The sequence below is a fragment of the Ambystoma mexicanum genome, chromosome 3q (genome assembly GCF_040938575.1).
Source record: "Ambystoma mexicanum isolate Mex_15411 chromosome 3q, UKY_AmexF1_1, whole genome shotgun sequence".
Lineage (NCBI taxonomy): Eukaryota > Metazoa > Chordata > Amphibia > Caudata > Ambystomatidae > Ambystoma > Ambystoma mexicanum.
The window spans coordinates 463,028,349-463,047,018 of NC_090926.1; the positions used below are offsets into that span (position 1 = coordinate 463,028,349).

At 48.7% G+C, this 18,670-nt stretch overlaps 1 protein-coding gene across 1 annotated transcript in view; it reads left to right on the forward strand.

The window, feature by feature from the left end:
• HARS1 (histidyl-tRNA synthetase 1) overlaps nt 1-18,670 on the forward strand; it is a 654,862-nt gene that overhangs the window by 378,031 nt on the left and 258,161 nt on the right. Inside the window, exons 6-7 of the mRNA XM_069654217.1 lie at nt 16,785-16,892; nt 17,149-17,247. Coding sequence (XP_069510318.1) covers nt 16,785-16,892; nt 17,149-17,247 — 207 coding nt within the window. The remainder of the gene's footprint in view (nt 1-16,784; nt 16,893-17,148; nt 17,248-18,670) is intronic.

Sequence of the window (18,670 nt, forward strand, 5' to 3'; positions counted from 1 at the left end):
AATTCCTTTATAAATGCTTCGGTATCTAGACCTCAAGGTCATGCCTTACTGAAATATTTAGCTACCCCAAAGGTTACATAGTTGTCTGTGGCACAGCAAAGGAAACGTGCCTTGTGCAATTTTCTCATAACAATCTCAACACTTGTGTCAATTGGGTGATCCTTACTCTGCCATATAAAACGCAGACATTACTAGATCTTCCCGGGGTTATACAATTACTGCGCCGCGTTTACTGCGACCCTCAAATGTACATTTTTAAAAAGTCGGCTCCCCCTTGTCAATCCATATATATGTCGGAGAGATGATTACAGTATATAATGGGTGAAGGGGGGCTGCAGGGTTCTCAGCCCGCATATATATGGGGTGAAAAGGGGGGTCGAAATAAAGTCTGCATTTTCAGAGGTCGCCGTAAACGTGGTGCAGTAATCACATAGGTCTGATCTTCTATAACATTTGTACGATATGGACACCTGTTAGCAGATCATTGACTTCATATTGACGAAAAGGCAGCCAAAGGTGGAATCCCTACATAGGATTTTGTATAATGTGTTTTGGTAGTGAATGGTATAATGATGTTTCTTTCAGCTACCAACTCACTTTGTCTCATGATAAACAGATAAACTATCTTTCCAAATACTAGTTGTCATTGTTTTCAATCCCCCTTTCATAGTATGCTTTGTCATTCTCTTTTTTTTTTAGTATGTGGCCCTACCTTGGGTGGATCCTCCCATATATAGCTGTCTCTCCTCCCTCCTCCAATTATTATAGGCCGGCAGTTGCAAGGGGTGTTTGGTAACAAATGAATGGTTTGACGTGGCCATGGTTAATGGACCCAAAAGAAAGATATTGGTGCAACATGCTCAGATGCCACGGCCGAAGGCCATACTAGTGTGACGAATCTCCAGATGTTAGGAGGCCAGAGAGGTGAGATTGCTACCCGATAGTCTCCCTGGGGGTGGTACTCAGCGGTGTATCTCATGGGGAGGGAAACCCCCTATGGGACTAGTGATGACCTGCGGAGAACATGGTATCCCCATAACCCACCTTACTCCTGACACACCTTCCTACCCCTACGACACCAACACTATCCTATATGTTTTTGTAGATCTATCAGTATAGGAAGTACTGGGACGAGGAGGAGTGTAGGCTTCACCAAGGAAGAGTGTCTTTAAGTACTGAGGCAAAGGAGAAACCAATCGACCCACTGTAAGGTCTCAAAGTTGGTACTAAGATGAGGCGCAGAGCCACGCAGATGGCCCCGCAGAACAAAAGAGAGCATTCTAGCTGCAACAGAGGAGCTATGAAACAATCTGGCAATAAAAGAAAGACACCCATTGTTGTCAGACCCACCCTTGAACAGAGAGATCTGAAGCAGACAGACCAGAGAAGCAAGGAGAGCGGAGACCAGGATGCTGTGGACGAACTGGCAAAGGAGGAGAAGCAACGGGTGACACATAGCCTCAGAACAGAGGAACACTGCAGAGCCGCTGCAGCCTCTGGAGAAGCAAGAGAGACCCGAACGGGAAGGCGGAGAAGTACACAAAAGACCGGAGGACGACAGTAAGCACCCTACAGAGCTCTGGGTGGCCGCGATGGTTGGTGGGCCCCCCAAAGGGTGGAAGACCAAAGAAAGACTAGTTTGGGACCCACAACCCATAAATTACAACCTACTAAGCCAGCTTCCTCGTGTCGGTACCTGGCAGGCTAGTGAACCAGGTATGCCAAAACCCTGAGGTGGAAAGACTGGTCTGGGACCCGCACTCCAAAGAAAAAATCTCTTAAACCATCTTCTTCACAGTGCCTGGCTAGGTAGTGAACCAGGTCTGCCCACAGCAGAGCGAGAAAGCAATACCGGTCTGGGGACGCACACCCATAGAATTGAGAAACCAGTGGGAGATTTGCAAGCCAAAGCAAAGGGCCAGGGTAAGGGAGGCATTCCTCCCGGCATTGTGGACTACTTTAAAAAATAAGACCGACCAGTGGCAATGAGTCATTCCCCCAGCCTGCCTGAACGGTGTTAAACAGCCAGGGAAAGGCCTGGGGAAGAGGGTCATTTACCCTACCACAGTGAAACTGCAAGCCAAGTGTAACCGGGACGGAAGCCATACCCACCTCGTATTATGAAACCAAGCAGAGGAAGACCCGGGGGAAGGTAGTCCTTTCCCTGGCACAGTGAAAGTGTTTAGAACAAGCTACCTGGAGATGGGAGACTTTCTCTAGGAACCCAATAGGAGGAAAACTATGGGCAATGAGGAATGATTTTGATTCGGAACTTTCATTTAAACTGAGAATTTAACAGCATCTCAAGCTGGAACTTTTTGTTGTCTCATAGGCGCAGTTCCCACCTGCCAAATGGAACTTTAACCCAGTGTCCAGGGGAAGGGAGTCATTCTTTTGGACCAAGAAGATCCAGTATTTCTTTAGTTGCTAGTGTAAGGTCTAGAGGTAAGCATTTTGACACACAGCGGTGGACTCTTTTTTTTTTTTTAATTTACTTGGACATTCTGACAGATTCCTTAGTAGAGGCAGGGAACCCCCTATTGGAGTTAGGGAGAGAGAGGTTTCCTCTTTATTTTGAACCAATAAGTCTATGCCAACAAACATGCTACCTGTATGTCAGTCCCCTCCTTCTACACCCTTACATTAGTGAGACCTCAAACTATGCAACATGTCCAGCCGTGGCCACTGGCCATGGCTGAAGGCCAAGGCTAGTGGGCCCTGAGGAATCTAAGGCATATCAAAACTTTTGGAATTCAGTGAAAAACCATTTAAGATAGAGAGGGTTATGGTGACCAGTTTTAACACAAAAAAACCCTGAAATTCAGCACTCACAATTCAATCAAGTCCACCTCGGAGAAGAAAATGCGTGGCGCGAACCAAACAGTGATAGGGTTTGTCACGAGAGGTTCGGGGAGGAAAAAAAGCAATTGAGGTGAGTGGGGGAACCATTGAAAGAGGAGGTGGGCACTTGGTTGAGTGCCTGTGATGACAGACAAGAGGTTTGGATTTTTGAAAGTAATTGGGGAGAATACTTGGGAATCCTGAGGACATGGGTAGTTCAATGGCGCTGTATGTGTAGTTTGTTGCCATTATTGGGTGAATTCCATGGGACGATGGTGAAAAGAAAGTAATTTTACACTTTAAGTGATCACATCTCCTAGGTAGGGGCTAATGGGTCTCTGTGCCAAAGGTCATGCCTCGTGGGGCCCAAAGAAACCAGATTGGTGCAACATGTACAGTGGCCATGGCCAAAGGCCCCCAAAGCAACCTATTCATGCAACATCTACATTGGCCATGGTCGGACGAAACTTCCTAAGGGAATCCAACTCTGGTAAAAATACCCAGCAGGGCCTTAACCAACTGCCTCTGCACTAACAGTGGGATGGCTTTGAGATATCTGGTGATGTGGCCAACTCCCACCCGGATATACCTATACCTGAGGCTGTAGGTGGGTCCAGGGGACAACAATGTCAATACCCCACCTTCTCAAAAGGTATCCCACCACAGGGAGGGGCACCAAAGGCATCTGATGTGGCTTCCGGGTGCAGTCATGCCTTGTCGGTCCATGAGCATGCTCCCACTGAAAGAGGTTGAGGTCCTTTGAGAATGCCCCTTCCAAGGGCATTCAAAAGAAGACGCAACATTACACATCTGCCCCCATGAAGGTCATCGCTGCTGCAGCATCTCGTTCGGGAAGGGCTGGCTCCCCTTGGAATGGATTGTGTCCTACCACGTATTCCTCATATTAGATATTCGTATCTTCAGCTTTGCGGTTTCTGGGAAAAAAATCGCAACGGGGAGGCTGTGCTCGAGGTCGCAGTGTTGATGTCCCTCGAGGGCTGCCATCGAGCGTCGACTTCATCCTCAGTATAAAGGGCTCAAGCCGCGCCCGTTGGCTTCAGTTCTGTTTTTCCGATAGCTTTCGCTTCGTGTTACGAAAACAACGCTTCAGTTCTTCTAACAATGTCTTCCTCATCGAATCCTTCCCCGCCCAAAACTGGCTTTAAAAAGTGTCAGAAATGCAGGAAGATGATGTCAATCACTGACCCCCATCGAGTTTGCCTCTGATGCTTGGGTCCGGACCATCGGGTTGACGAGTGCGGTTCCTGTCAGGCAATGACCAACAAAGCTCTTAAGGAACGAAGAGGTAAATTGACGGTGGGGGAGGAATCCTTGAGGTCTTCTTCGAGAAAAAAGAAAGACTCAGTTGAGTCGAGTGGTAAATCGCGACACAAATCGAAGAAATCGAGGAGTCGGTCTAGGAAATTGTCCTCTTCTTCATCAAAACAATCGAAGAAAAGGCGTCACCGATCTCCCTCTCCCTCTCCCTCTTCTTCATCGTCTGATACAGGGGTTATCACCTGCCCTTCAAAGCATGATTCCCCTAGAAAGTGGGAGGCTTTCATCAAGGCCCAGACTCCCTCGAAGAAATCGTGTGAAGACCATGCCCTGGCTCTTTCTAGAAGTGACAGAGGGAGGTCAGAGACCAAACGTATAAAATCTGCAAAAGATCGTCAAGGGTGTCGTCTGAAGACATTTCTCAGATACCTCCATTAAAAAAGCAAAACGGGCCTACCGGTGCAATAATCTGAGGCAAGACCTGACAAAATGACACAGAGTACCCATCCGCCATCAAAGTCTGTGTCGAAGGCCTCCTCAATGCCACTGTCGAAGGCTTACTCGACGCTCGTATCGAAGGTGGCGTCGACAGCTTACTCGACGGCGCTTACATCGAAGGCTCCTTCGACCGCGTTGACGACATCGTCAACGCCTTTGTCGAGGCCAGCGCTAATTCCAGCACCCAAATCGACTCCTTTGTCGAAGCCAAGATCTATGCTCACAACATCCTTGAGTAAAATGTATCACCCTGAGCCTAGACAAGATTTTCTCAAATCTATGGCGTCCATTTATGAAGAACAATCCTCGGAAGAGGACATTTCCCCTTCTGGTGTAAGATTTGGGACAAGAGATGTTCCTGAGGAAAATGGCTGAGTGTCTACAAGACAGCAAGTGGTCTGGACACGTCTCCTGAATTGGATTTTGACAAACCTGACCCTGCTGACCATGCAGACTCCGGATATAGGAGACTTATGAATAAGGTGCAGAATTCATGGGGTGGAATAGAAATTCCCCTATTTACCAGCAGGATGACATGACGGACACTCTCAGCGAAGGTCCTCAAAAGGATCCTGTCCCACCCTTTCATGTAGCAATTCAAAAGAAGGTTATGACTGCTTGGGAAGCCCCTGAATAGGGACCAGCGGTAAATAGAAAATTCACAAGCAAGTACAGGCCCTCTTCTTCTGATCCTGAATATTTGATAAAACATCCTTCACCTGAAAGTTTAGTGGTCCAGGCAGCCACATCCAATAGACATTCGGCATACCCTTCAATTCCCCCAGATAGGGATGACAAAAAGATTGATGCATTGTCTTGCAAGATATTTTCTTCGGGAAGCATGGCCTTAAAATCAACAAATGTGTCTTGCACCCTTGCAAGATTCACATACACCCTGTGGGATTGTATGACAGCGGCTGAACACATTCCTGAGGGCGAGGAGCGAAAAGGCTTCCTTGTGATTGTGAAAGATGGAAATGAGGCTATGGGGGAATGCCTTCAATCAGGACTGGACACTGCTGACAACATCAGCAGGTCCATGGCATCTAGCACAGTGCTACAGAGGTTTGCGTGGCTGAGGAAGTCTGGCTTTGCACCGGACGTGCAGGCCAGACTACTCAATATGACATTTGACGGCTTGAGGTTGTTCGGCAGCAAGGCGGACGAAAGTTTAGAAAAGCTGCAGACCTCAAAGGCAGCGGCTAAGTCACTTAGCGCCTCCATACGACAACCTCAGCAACACTCCTACTCAGGCTCATCTTCCTGGAGGAGTCGTCCCTTTCGATTCTACTCCTCATTTGGGGGAGGAAAGGGGCACGCCAGTCAATGAGGACAGCAAAGAAAATGTCCTCTGGGTGGAAGAGGAAAGAGTGCTAGATCAGCCCCAGCAGCTGCAAATGTCCCCTCATCCGCTGCTGCAGCCGCTGCAAAGCCACTCTGAAGCCTTGACCCACAAGACCCCCGGTGGGAGTCAGGATCTCTCAGCATCTGAACGAATGGCGGGGCATTACTTCAGATGCTTGGGGTTCCATGTGTTAATATGCCTGCAAAAATATTGCAATACAAAAATTGCCATATTTTTGTGGTGATATTGAGCCATGGTCCCTGCGGGGGGTCACCCCCGCAACCCCTGAATTACTCCCACAAATTACCCCCCCTAAAAATATTGCCTATGGTGACACAGACCATATATACGGCAATATTTTTGGTGGGGATAATATGTAGGGATACCATGCTTGGGCACTTGAAACAGTAGCACAAGGTTACTGCCTTCCTTTTCAACAAAGACCTAAGGACCATCCACCAGGAGCCAACTCGACCAAAATTCCAGACCCACTCCTTGTGCAGGAGATTTTAACCCTGCTAGAGAAAGGTGCAATAGTACATGTACCTGTAGCGGAGAGGAACAAGGGTTGGTACTCCCCTTACTTTCTCATCCCAAAGAAGGACAGAGGATTGAGACCCATCTTGGACTTGAGAAACTTGAACAAGTTCCTCAGGAAGGACAAGTTCAAGATGGTAACCCTTTCTCAGATCCTTCAGGCTCCTGAACTCCAAGACTGGTTGGTATCATTGGACCTTCAGGATGCTTACTTTCATGTGCCAATCCATCTCAAGCACAGGAAGTACCTGAGGTTCGTGGTTCTCACTATCGGTTTTGAATTCGGCCATTCATGCTGACCTCTGCCGCAAGGGCTTTCACCAAGCTGATGGCAGTGGTAGCAGCGAGTCTCAGGAGAAGGGGATTCACGTCTACCCTTACTTGGACAACTGGTTAATCAGGGCGAGCTCACCACGAACGGGCTCTGGAACATCCGACCGTGACCTGCCACTTCTTACACAGACTGGGCTTCTCCCTCAAATATAAAAAGTCACAAATGATAAAATCCAAAAAGCTCCAGTTAATCGGAGCGATCCTGAATACTTTCTTGGGGGTAAAGCCTCGCCGCCCGAGGAGAGAGCTCTACACATTCTGCAGATGGTGACCAGGTTCCAAAATGCCCAGTATCTGCCGGCCTTTGATTTTCTAAGGTTGCTCGGTCTTATGGCATCCTGCATTTATCTGGTGCCAGAGGCCCGTTTGAGAATGAGTTCCCTTCAATAGGCCCTCAGGACGCGATGGTCCCAATATTCAGGGGACATGTCAGATCTTCTGCAAGTTCCGGCCAGAGTGGCTCAAGATCTGTGATGGACTTTCAAGAACAATATCCTCAAGGGGGGAATCTTTTTGGCAACCATGGCCGGAGATAACGGTAGTGACGGACGCCTCACTCACGGGGCGAGGAGCCCATGCCAACGATCTGACAATCAACAGTCGTTGGTCTCCATCGGAGTCCAGACTACACATCAACCTGTTGGAGCTAAGGGCAATCAGACTAGCGTGGTGGCCCTTTCTGTCCTCTGTACGGGGAAAGAATGTCCTGATAATGACGGACAACACAGTGGCCATGTACTACCTCAACAAGAGAGGGGGTGTAGGGGTCACTGCCTCTGTGCAGAGAGGCAATGCAGCTCTGGTTCTGGGCGATACAAGAGGAAATCTCTCTGTCGGCAGTTCATCTAGCCGGAGAGAAGAACACGGCGGCGGATGCTCTGAGCAGGCAGAGCAGTCTCCCACGAGTGGGAGCTAGCTCAGGAAGTCCTTCAAGAGATCTACACCCTTTGGGCAACCCCTCAAGTGGATCTATTCGCCACTAGTATCAACCGCAAGTGTGACCAGTATTGCTCAAGAGAATTTCCTCCAAGAGGAACTCTTGGAGACGTGTTCGTGGTGGACTGGCAATTTCCGCTTCTGTATGAGTTTCCTCCAGCCCCCTTGATTCCCAGCGTAATCGGGAGGTTAAGAAAGTTCAGGAAAACCATGATCCTAATTACCCCGGACTGGGCCAGGAGAACGTGGTACCTGGACCTTCTGGACATGTCCATCTGCCCTCCAATATGTCTTCCACACAGAGAGGATCTCCTCTTGCAAGAGGAAGGTCTGGTTCTCCATCCAGAGGTCAAGACACTCGGCCTTCACGCATGGTTTCTGAGAGGCTGAGATACAAGGTTTGGGACCTCCCGAACGAGGTAATGGAGATTTTGCTTTCGGCTAGAAGGCCAGCAACAAAGTCCTTGTAACGGTGTCGGAACAAGTTCAGTAACTGGTGCAGGGACAAGAATGTGGATCCTTTCCTATGTAATATTCCTATGGTACTTTCTTTCCTTTTTACAGTTGACCAATTTGGGGCTCCAAGTTGGTACGATAAAAGGATACTTAGCAGCGCTATCTATTTTTAAGCGCTCCTCAGAGGAAGTGTTTTACTTCAAGATGCCTTTGGATACTCAGTTCCTTAAGGGTGTCACACATGTGTACCCTCCAACCCCTTTTCAGGTACCCGTTTAGGATTTAAATTTAGTTTTAAAGTTCCTTGCATGTATTCCATTTGAGCCCTTGCACTCTTGCCCGCTTAGGCTCCTTACTTTAAAGAAAATCCTTCCAGTGGCAATTACATCAGCCCGCAGGGTGAGTGAGCTACAAGCACTCTTGTAAGCCTCCTCAGACCATTTTTCATAAGGACAAAGTTATTCTTAAAGTCAAACCCTCTTTTTTGCCTAAAATAGTCTTTCACCTGTCTCAAAAAATCATTTTGCCTTCCTTTTATCCTCCTGCAAGTAAGAAGGAAGAAAGACTGCACAGACTGGACCTCAAAATGGCTCTGTTTTTATATCTGTAGATTGGCAAAATTTTCGACAAAGTGACCAACTGTTTGTTGTATATACTGGACATAAATTGGACCTGCCAGTAACAAAACAAACATTATCCAGATGTATAATTTCGGCAATTACCAAATGCTACAGGTTAGCTGGGAAAGAACCTCCAGATGGACTAAAGGCTCATTCAACTAGGGGCATGGCAACTTCAACGGCTCTTCAGAGGGGTGTCCCGGTGCAGGACATTTGTGCAGCGGCCACCTGGTCATCTAAGCACACTTTTGTGAAGCACTATTCTCTAGAGTCAAACTCATCACAAGGGGGTCTTTTTGCTAAAGCCGTCCTTCTTATACAGTCCTTGATTAATAATATCTGTACTCCCTCCTACAAATTCATACTGCTTTGGGAGCCTATCTAAGATGAGGAATACGTGGGAGGAAACAATCCATTCGAAGAACAAGTTACTTACCAACTGTAACGTTCTTTGGATTGAATGTTCCTCCCACGTATTCCTCATCAACCCTTCCAGCCCTACCCCGCCATACAGTTTAGGTCAATTGCACTCCATATTCCTTGAGAGTTGAGGTCCAAGAACGCCTGGTCAACTACTCATCTGGGTATATCAAAAAAACAGAACTGAAGCCAACGGGCATGGCTCGAGCCCTTTATACTGCGGATGACGTCGACGGCAGCCCTTGATGGACATCGACACCGCGACCTCTAGCACAGTGCCCCCTGGTGTGAATTTTTTTTTCCCCGAAGCCGCAAAGCTGAAGATACGAATATCCAAGATGAGGAATACGTGGGAGGAACAGCCAATCGAAAGAATGTTAAAGTAGGTAAATAACTTGTTCGTCTACGGTAAGCCTACCAGCTAGTGGGGTTTCTTCCGCAAGGAAGACCCTGACCCCTTCCAAACACAAGTCCTCTTCCAAGGACAAGTCTTCGGAGAAGAGACCTGCGGGTGGCCCGTCGGCGGCTCACTGGTCTTGGTCAACTTCACTCCCAAAGACCCTGTCGATGACACCCTCATCAGCCAGGGCCACAGCCTTGTTATCGACTACTTAATCGGCTAAGACCTCCACCTCGTCGGCGCCCCCTTCATTGACATCCACGACTCTGACTACTACCACTTCGGTGATGACCTTGTTGACGACCCCGTCGACATCTACCACCACTTCATTGACAAGAGGTTCATCGGCGACCGTCATTTCTACAGTGAAAACGACAACAGAGGTGGCTTTTCCTCTGTGGCCTCAGTCTACTGTACTGCTCCGATTTTGTAAATTCCAATCATCTCCCCCTTCCCGAAGGATTCTGGTAGGGTGAGGGAGTTGCTACCTCTGTCAGACCCATGAGGGTGTCTCCACCTGCTTCAGTGGGGTCCCCAAGGAGACTGCAACTGCTCCAGCTCCTGGGCCCTCCGTCCTCCCATGCCTACTACCAGGAGTCCCCCTACGCCAAGGCCTCCAAGGCCACAGCGTCAGCCAAGACGAAGAGTCAGCCGACACCAGTGGAGGAGGAACCACCCCGTAGGGCCATGGTACCAGTGGAGGAGGAACCACCTTGTGCAGACACTGACAGACACCACAGCAACTGATACGGGCAAGTTTCATGATTGTGCCTGCTGACACAGAGCCTTTGGGTACCGATGAGCCCATCACGGCTTCTCAACCGGATGAGATTGGGTCCTTCCATGCCATGATCACACGGGTGTCCAAATTCTTCGGTTTGATGCCGGAGGAGGAGGACGAGGAGGAGGAGGAGGGATTTCTCTTTCAACGCTCGGGAGTCCTCGAGAAATACTGTTATGTCAGTCCCATTGCTAGATGATATCTGGGAGGAAGGATTAGCCCTTATGAAGGTGCCAAGTACCACACCTTCCCAGAGGGACCGCCTGGAGAAGTAGTATTGGGTCCCAGACTCGGCACCCAGGTGCCTGAGGTCGCAGCCCTCTCCAAACTCTGTGGTGTCAGCCGTCGCCAGGAAGCGCTTGTCCAATCCTTCACCCTCTTCCATGGTGCCCCCGGACCAGGAGGGCAAGAAACTGGATGCTGTGGGTAAACGCATCATTTACATCGCGGCTTCCACCGTCAAGGCCGCCAATGCTCTCGCCATCCTGTCGTGTTACGACTGGGAACTTTGGTACACGCTCAGGCCGATATTGGATTTCTTACCGGATGACAAGAAGGCTAAACCCCTGGCCAGGTGTTGTCTCTGATCATGCTATCACGGTGGCGCTAGTCATAGCAGACTGTGTTCCGCAAGATGGGCAATGGAGTGGCCCATTCGATGCCAGGGTTTGCTGAAGGCCACAAACCTCTGAGAAGACATCCAGTCCAAGGTGGTGGACATGCCTTTTGATGGGGACAGCTTGTTTGAGAAGGCAGTAAATGAGACGCTCCAGGCAATCAAGACTGATATGGAGACAGCACGCTCTCTAGGGACCTTACAGTAGAGGTCGGCCTTTCGTTCCTCTAGAGGGGAGGCCCCCAGGTCATCCAGGGGTACACCCTCCCCCCCCACCTCCACCCTCCCTTTTGACAGCCCTGCCGCTCCACCACCCAGGAAGGCCAACAGGGGCTGCTCCCAGGCCTACGGCAGCAGAGGCCAGTGTTGTTGCCCACAAGTCAGGACGCAGACCCCCAAGCATGCCTGAACTGGCCGTGAACCCGAGCCCCCACTTTCGCACCGCAGTGGGAGGCCGGCTATGGAACTTTGTCGAACAGTAAAAGGCATTATCACAGAAAAATGTGTGCTGGACGTTCATCAGCAAAGGCACACCTTAGAGTTTTAACACAGGTCTCCCCACAGTCCTCCTGTGGCACGTCAGCAACTGCATATGGCTCAACTGTTGCAGGAGGTGCAAACCATGTTGAAGAAAGGGGCAATAGAACCTGTCTCTCAGCGATTCTGGAGTGTATTCCAGATCTATCTGGCTCGGAGGAAGTCAGGAGGGTGGCAGCCCATCCTAGACTTAAAGGCGCCTCAACAAGTACTTGAAGTCCCAGAACTCCAGGATGGTCAAGTTGCAGCACATGTTCGATCAGCGGGAGGAAGGAGATTTTCTTGCAACTCTGCACCTGGAAAACACATACTTTAACATCCCCATTTACCGGAAACCTCGGCAGTTCCTGTGTTTTGTGGTCCAGGGGCCAACACTACCAGTTCAGGGCTCTGCCTTTCAGCCTAAAGTTGGCTCCAAGAGTGTTCACAAAGTGCTTAGCCTCAGTGGCGTCACATCTACGTCGCAGAGGTATCAACGCATACCCTTATCTGGACGACTGGCTCATCCACTCCCGGTCGCGTGCACTAGTGGACCAGCAGACGACAGAAACCATTCTGATGGCTCTCAGATTCTCCATTAATTATCCAAAGTTCTGTGTAGTGCTATCACCGAGCCCTCTGTTCCTGGGCACCCGCCTCAACACGATCGCATGCCTAGCAACCCCCTTGGAGGAGAGGGTAAAAGCCATCCTGTGGACACTTAAGCGGGTGTCAGCAGTACCTGTCGCTGTTGAGCATGATGTCCTCCTGCATCCATCTCGTTCCCTTTTGAAGGCTCCACATCAATGCGTCTCCATGAGTTTCTCTATGCCAGGTGTCTGCAGGTCCCAGGTGCTTGGACAGACCAGGTCGCCCTCACCTAGGGTTTCTGACAAGCTCTGCAATGGTGAGGAATGCACCCACATCTCATTCATGGAGCCCCCTTTCAAGCTCCACCTTACCAGGCCACGGTCACCTCAGATACCTCCCTGGAGGATTGGGGCCCATACAGGGCAGTTTCACGCCAGAGGAATCTGTCTCCCAGAGGAGGTGGACCTCCACATCAACATCCTGGAGCTCCGGGCAGTCTTCTGGGCTCTCCAGTCATTCCAACCCCAGCTGTGAGGGAAAATCGTGCGGACCTTCACGGACAATACTACCGCCATGTTCTACATCTGGACGCAGTGCAGGACACGCTCTCCTGCTCTCTCCTAGGAAGTCCAGTCCCTGTGGTGCAGGGCCATTCTTCAGGACATGTCACTTGTCAGGTGAAAAGGGACGAGGAACAAGAACACCATAGCAGACTCGCTCAGCATGGTGCTGTGATCCTGCCACAAGTGGGAGTTTCAGCAGGCAAATGTGTAACCCTTCTCTTCCATAAATGGGGTCGACCCCTGATCAGCCTATTTGCGACGGTGGCTAACTCCAAGTGCCAGAGGTTCACCAGCAGTTATCCTAGCCGGGGAGCCTGGGGGCTGCCTTCTCGTTCCTGTGGGAGAGGTTCTCCCTGTATGTCTTCCTGCCAATTCCACTGCAGCTATGTGTGATCAACACTTGGATATTGCCATTGCAGGGGGATCCCCATTGCTGTGGTGTGGCCACAGCAGATCTGGTACCCGGACCTGCTCAGTCTGTCAGTGGCTCTGTCCATCCGGCTGCCTCCACTTCCAGACCTTCTCTCGTAAGAAAACTGAGCAATACACAGCCCAGCGTCCCTGAGCCTCACGGCCTGGCTCCTGCAGCCCTAGAATTTGGGCATTATTCCCTGCCGCTGGAATGCAAGAAGATCCTGTCGAAGGATGGAAACTGGTTAGTGTGGTGCAGGACTGCAGGAAGATTACGCCTCAGAAGGCTGCAGCTCTCAAGGCTGGGCTGGCTCACGTCTCTATCAAGGTGCATCTAGCTGCCATATCCAGGTGCACCTGGGCACCTGGCAAGTCGTCCTTGTGGTCGCACAGGATCATTAAGGAGTTCCTTAAAGGCCTCTTCAGGACCTTTCCACCATTGGAGGCTCCTGCTCCGGCTTGGGAACACAACATAGCTTTGACTAAGCGCATGGGGCCTCCAATTGAACCAATGCATCACGCCCCTCTGAAGTTTCTCTTGTGGAAGACTGCTTCCCTAGTTGCCATCACCTCGGCTAGGTGGGCCAGGGATATCTAGGCCCTCTCCTGCAAGCAGACGTACTTGACCTTCCATGCTACAAGGGTGGTGCTGCGGACTTACCCCACCTTTATGCCGAAGGTTCCCTCAGAGTTCCATCTCAACGAGCCTTTGGTTCTGCCAGTTTTCTTTCCGAACCTGTCTATGCCTGCTGAGAGGGTGTTGCATTCGCTGGACATTGATTGTGCCTTGAAGTTTTATGTGGCACACACAAAAGATTTTCAAAAGTCTTCTCAGTTGTTTATCAATTTTGGACCTGTGGGGCATGGGAAGGCCCTCTGTAAGGCTTCCATATCCAGGTGACTTTCCGGCTACATCATGCAATGTCATCGTGTGGCTAACAGACATCTTGCAGGTCGGCAGAGAGCCCATTCCACCAGAGCCATGGCAGCAACAATGACATTTCTCTCTGATGATCCTCTGTTTGACATCTGCATGGCTGCTACGTGTAGGTCCATCCACACCTTCACAAGTTTCTACTATGTTGACAGGGATTCCAGGGAGCAGTCCTGGGTTGGCCAAGCGGTGCTACGCAACCTGTTTGCGTGAGATGAGTCTCTTCCATGGGTAAGTGTATTGCGTCTGTTGTGCCTTGCCATCTCCCGTGGTGTACTGCTGTGTAATCCTATTCATGAGCATGTGAATCCACGCAAGACCCCATGCTGGAGAAGGAACTTACTTACCTGCAACTCCTGTTCTCCTGCATGGGTCTTAGATGGATTCACACGCAAACCCTCCCTCCTTCCCCTCTGTGGCTCTTCTTGGTTCATACTGCCACTTTACATGCTCTACCAAATCTGAAGATGGCCACCAGGGGTGGAGCTTAGGAGGATGAGTGTCATTGACTAGGGGCATTATGACCCGACAAAGTTGCCATGGTTCATGAGGGCATTGTCAACAGGGTCTTTGGGAGCAAAGCTGACTAAGACGAGGGAGCCGCCAACAGACCCTCACGCAGGAATCTCCTTCAAAAACCTGTTCTTGGAAGAGGACTTGTGTTTGGAAGGGGTCAGGGACTTCCTTGCAGAAGGCACCCCACTAGCTGGTAGGTTTACCGTAGACTGTGCCGGAGATGGGGAGCTAACCTTTCCCGAACTAGATCCCAAAGCAGCAGTGACTTTCGTGGGGGCAGATGCGTGAGGTTTCGTCTTCATTTGTATCCCCTCTGAAGGAGCATCCTCAAAGGACCTCAGCCTCTTTTTATCATAGGGAGCACGCTCATGGGACTTGCCGGTCCTCGACGAGGCATGACTGCGTCCGGAAGCCACGTCAGATGCCTTCTCCTCCTTGAGCCAAGCCACCAACCTGTGATAGCGGTCTCTTGACCTTTGCTGGAAAACCACGGCAGATCTCGCATCAGTCTTCATTGTGGTCCGGGTGTAGACAATACAGGCGCTTTAGGTGCCGATTCTCGACATAAACCTTCAGGCCACAGGATACACAAGCTCTGAAGAGACTTCTTTTGCCCGTATCGGAGATAGTCGAGGTGCGATGTAGGCACGCTGGAACTCACTTTTGCCTGACAACGAATCCACACTGCCTCTAGTCAACGCGCATGGTTGACAAGGAAAAGCTTTGAGAAAACTTATCAAAACTAGCAAAACATTCAAAATTCTCAAGGTGAAAAGCAGAAGGACTTCCAACACTGAAACGTGTGGGAAAAATCTGAAGATGGCCACCAGGGGTGGATCTTAGGACAAGTGTCATTGGCTAGGGGCAGTATGACCCGAAGGACAGTGCGTTTTCAGTCTAAAGCGGAACTGCTTTCTTTTTACTGAGCGTTCCCAGCCTGACTGGGAATATTCATTAGCATGTCAATCCATGCAAGACCCACTCTGAAGAACAGGAGTTACAGGTAAGTAACGTGTTCCTCTTTATAGTTGTGTGATGTTTGCTGTTTGAAAGATTGGTAACATTTCAACATTTCATCTTCAAAAGCATCAATGGGGATAATTTCAACTATTCTGTCGGAAAGCCAATATATGATTGTCTATGTAAAACGAAGTTATTGCAAGATTTTATTTTTTTAATAGTCCCAACTTTTAAAATGTATTAACTCATAACTTTAACAATAGTTGGAGGTTATTTAGATTTTTAAAGCTGTAATAAGAATTTTAGAAAGGGTGGGCCTATTTGTTAGGCTTGCATTATGTCATCAGTTATTTCTGACTTTTTTGAAATGCTAGCCTGACTTTTAAAAAAGTTGCTCAATGTTGGAGAGGTTACGCAGCCGGGGGTACCCTGTACCACCTAGTCTGGTCTTGTCCAAAAGCAGAGGAATACTGGAGGGAGGTGACCACCCATATCGGAGCAATCACCGGGCTGGCGATTTCATGGGATCCTGGGATTATACTGCTGGGAGAAACAGGGGAAGGGGCCTTTCCACTCTCGGGCGGCTGTCTCATTTATGCACTCACCTCTTGTTGGCTGCAAAAGTTGCAATGGCACGACTCTGGAAAGACAAGGACGGCCACTCTGCCCCGCTATGGTGGTCAAAGTGCAGGGAAATAGTAGTGGCAGAAAAGGTATTGGCGATCCGCTCGGGTAACCTGAACAATTTCTTGAACACTTGGATACCCTTCATGGACTATATTTACAGGGCGGAATGGACTGAGCGCCCATGGAGTGAGACAGGACAAATCCGGGCCCCGTGCACTCCCCCGTCGTGAAATAATACGGAACGACTGCACCAATAACGCTTCTCCCAGTGGGATAACCTTGTCCTTTGCTCTGTACGATAGTATGTATTGTTTGAAAATTCTATGTTGATGTCGATGTGTATTGAAATCTGAATATTCTAATAAAATGTTTATTTGGGAGATTTGTTATTGTAGCTACCAGTTGGAATTCGATGGACCCTTCTGAACCCCTCCCCTTAACCAAATAGAATTTGGCAGTTTCTGTTAGCAATGGAAGCAAACACTGTTGCTTTCTCTATGCTTTCCATGCTAGTTCTACTGCTTAGGGGGATTGTACCTGAATCTTCACTGAATCTTCATAAGTTCTACCTTTTCACCTCTAATGTACTGATCTTTTGCTTCCAGGATTTTGACATTGCAGGTCAGTATGACGCCATGATCCCAGATGCTGAATGTCTGAAGATTGTGCATGAAATCCTGAGCGAGTTGCAGCTGGGAGATTTTCTCATTAAGGTAACTACTCAAGATGCTTGCCCGTCAGTCTACCGCTGCTGCTGAAAATTATAGAGCTAGCTTTTCTCAGAGAACTGGGAAGTTTCTTGGCTGATGTCGAAGTTCCCCAGTTTAGAATCAATGTAAGATCAATGGCTATGAAATGGCTCTGTGGAAGCTGTGTTTGGCTTTGGTTACTAACTTTCAGTGGTGGTTGTGCATGTTTACAACTGTCTAAGTACAGAGCCATGCATCTTAAAAACGTTCTCCATTTTAGGTGAATGACAGGCGTATACTGGATGGGATGTTTGCAGTTTGTGGTGTCCCAGACAGCAAGTTCCGAACCATTTGCTCCTCTGTTGACAAACTGGATAAGGTAACATTCTTCAGTTTGTAGTTTGTTTGCTGGGTTGGGAGCCAGGTTTGAGTTTGGTAGATTCTTTCCTTTCCTAATAGTGGCCAAGCAGAGCATCACCAAGTTAGGTTGAAGAAGGCAACATTTTATGGCTCCTATCAATATTTCATGCAACAGTGTTCATGTAATTCCTCTTCTCCATCTTCCTTGTGAACATCCTAATGCTTGGGACAAGCGGGTTAGAGTAGTCACAATGTCTAAAAAGAAAAGCTAAAACTGAAGTTGTCTGTGATGTTAGTTTGTAAATGAACGCACATGGAATACATTTTCTTATTGATTCAGTACTTTGTGGCCCTAGTAGAAAGCAACGTATCGCCCACCCAAGAAGACTGTGGACACCAGCCAGTGATTTTTCTGCATGGGTTACAGGTTCCGTCCTTTCATCAGACACACCTGTAGCACTTGAATCAATTGTATTAGAAATCAATGTTTCTGCCAAATGTATTTAGCGCATGTGTGAGATGACATATGGTTGACATGGTAAAATCATGTCCTATCCTAATGGTACCCTCTACATAGTGAATGTTTCTATTTACACTGATATCGTCAGTACAATTTGTATTATAGACACATTGGTATTCCAGGACTCTGTGTGGTTTACAGTACCTAACTTGTAACAACACTCAGGTCTTAATTGGTGTTCAAATGCTTTTCTTGTCTGTTGCCATTGCATGTTTATTTAATCATCATGCTGCATCTATTAAATGTTTCTAAGTACAGAGGTTAGTGTGGGTTTGTGTAATTTCAAACCATCCCAACTTCTGTCAACCATAGGCTCACCCAATAATGTTAGGCAAGTTTCAAGTGCCAATTTCTCCATCACCGGTTCATGTTTCAATTCATCTTTGTGATGCTTGCATTTAATGTATATGCATAGGTAACTACCTCCAATATTGCCCCTGGTGCTCCTATACCTTACAGAAATGCTGGCCATGCCTGCTCCTTTCCAGTGTGCTCGCTGTGTGTGGGTTTGGTAAATCTATCCCTGGGTTTTCTTGTGTGCTTTATGAAGAAGGAGGTATTACATCATGTGCCCCATGTTGAAAGGAGGGGGGGTGTTGCATCCTGTGAATGAGTGCTGCTGTAATGCACAAATGGGTCTGCATGGAACGGGTCAGAATATTGAATGGTTGCCTGGGTGAATACCTAAGTGTATGTTGTATGAAGGACAATTAGTGCCAGGGAACTGAATGAGGGCGTGGCTGGTTTGTCCTTTCCTAGGGTATCCTTCCAGTATTTACCAATTCTGTCTGTCCATGAACCATCCTGGACCTACCACTTGTGACATGTACTAGAAAAAAAGCAACTTGTAAGAAGAACTTTGGATACTCAACACATGATGAAACCAGTGTATGTGTAAAAAAACAGCAGTGGTTGGTTAACG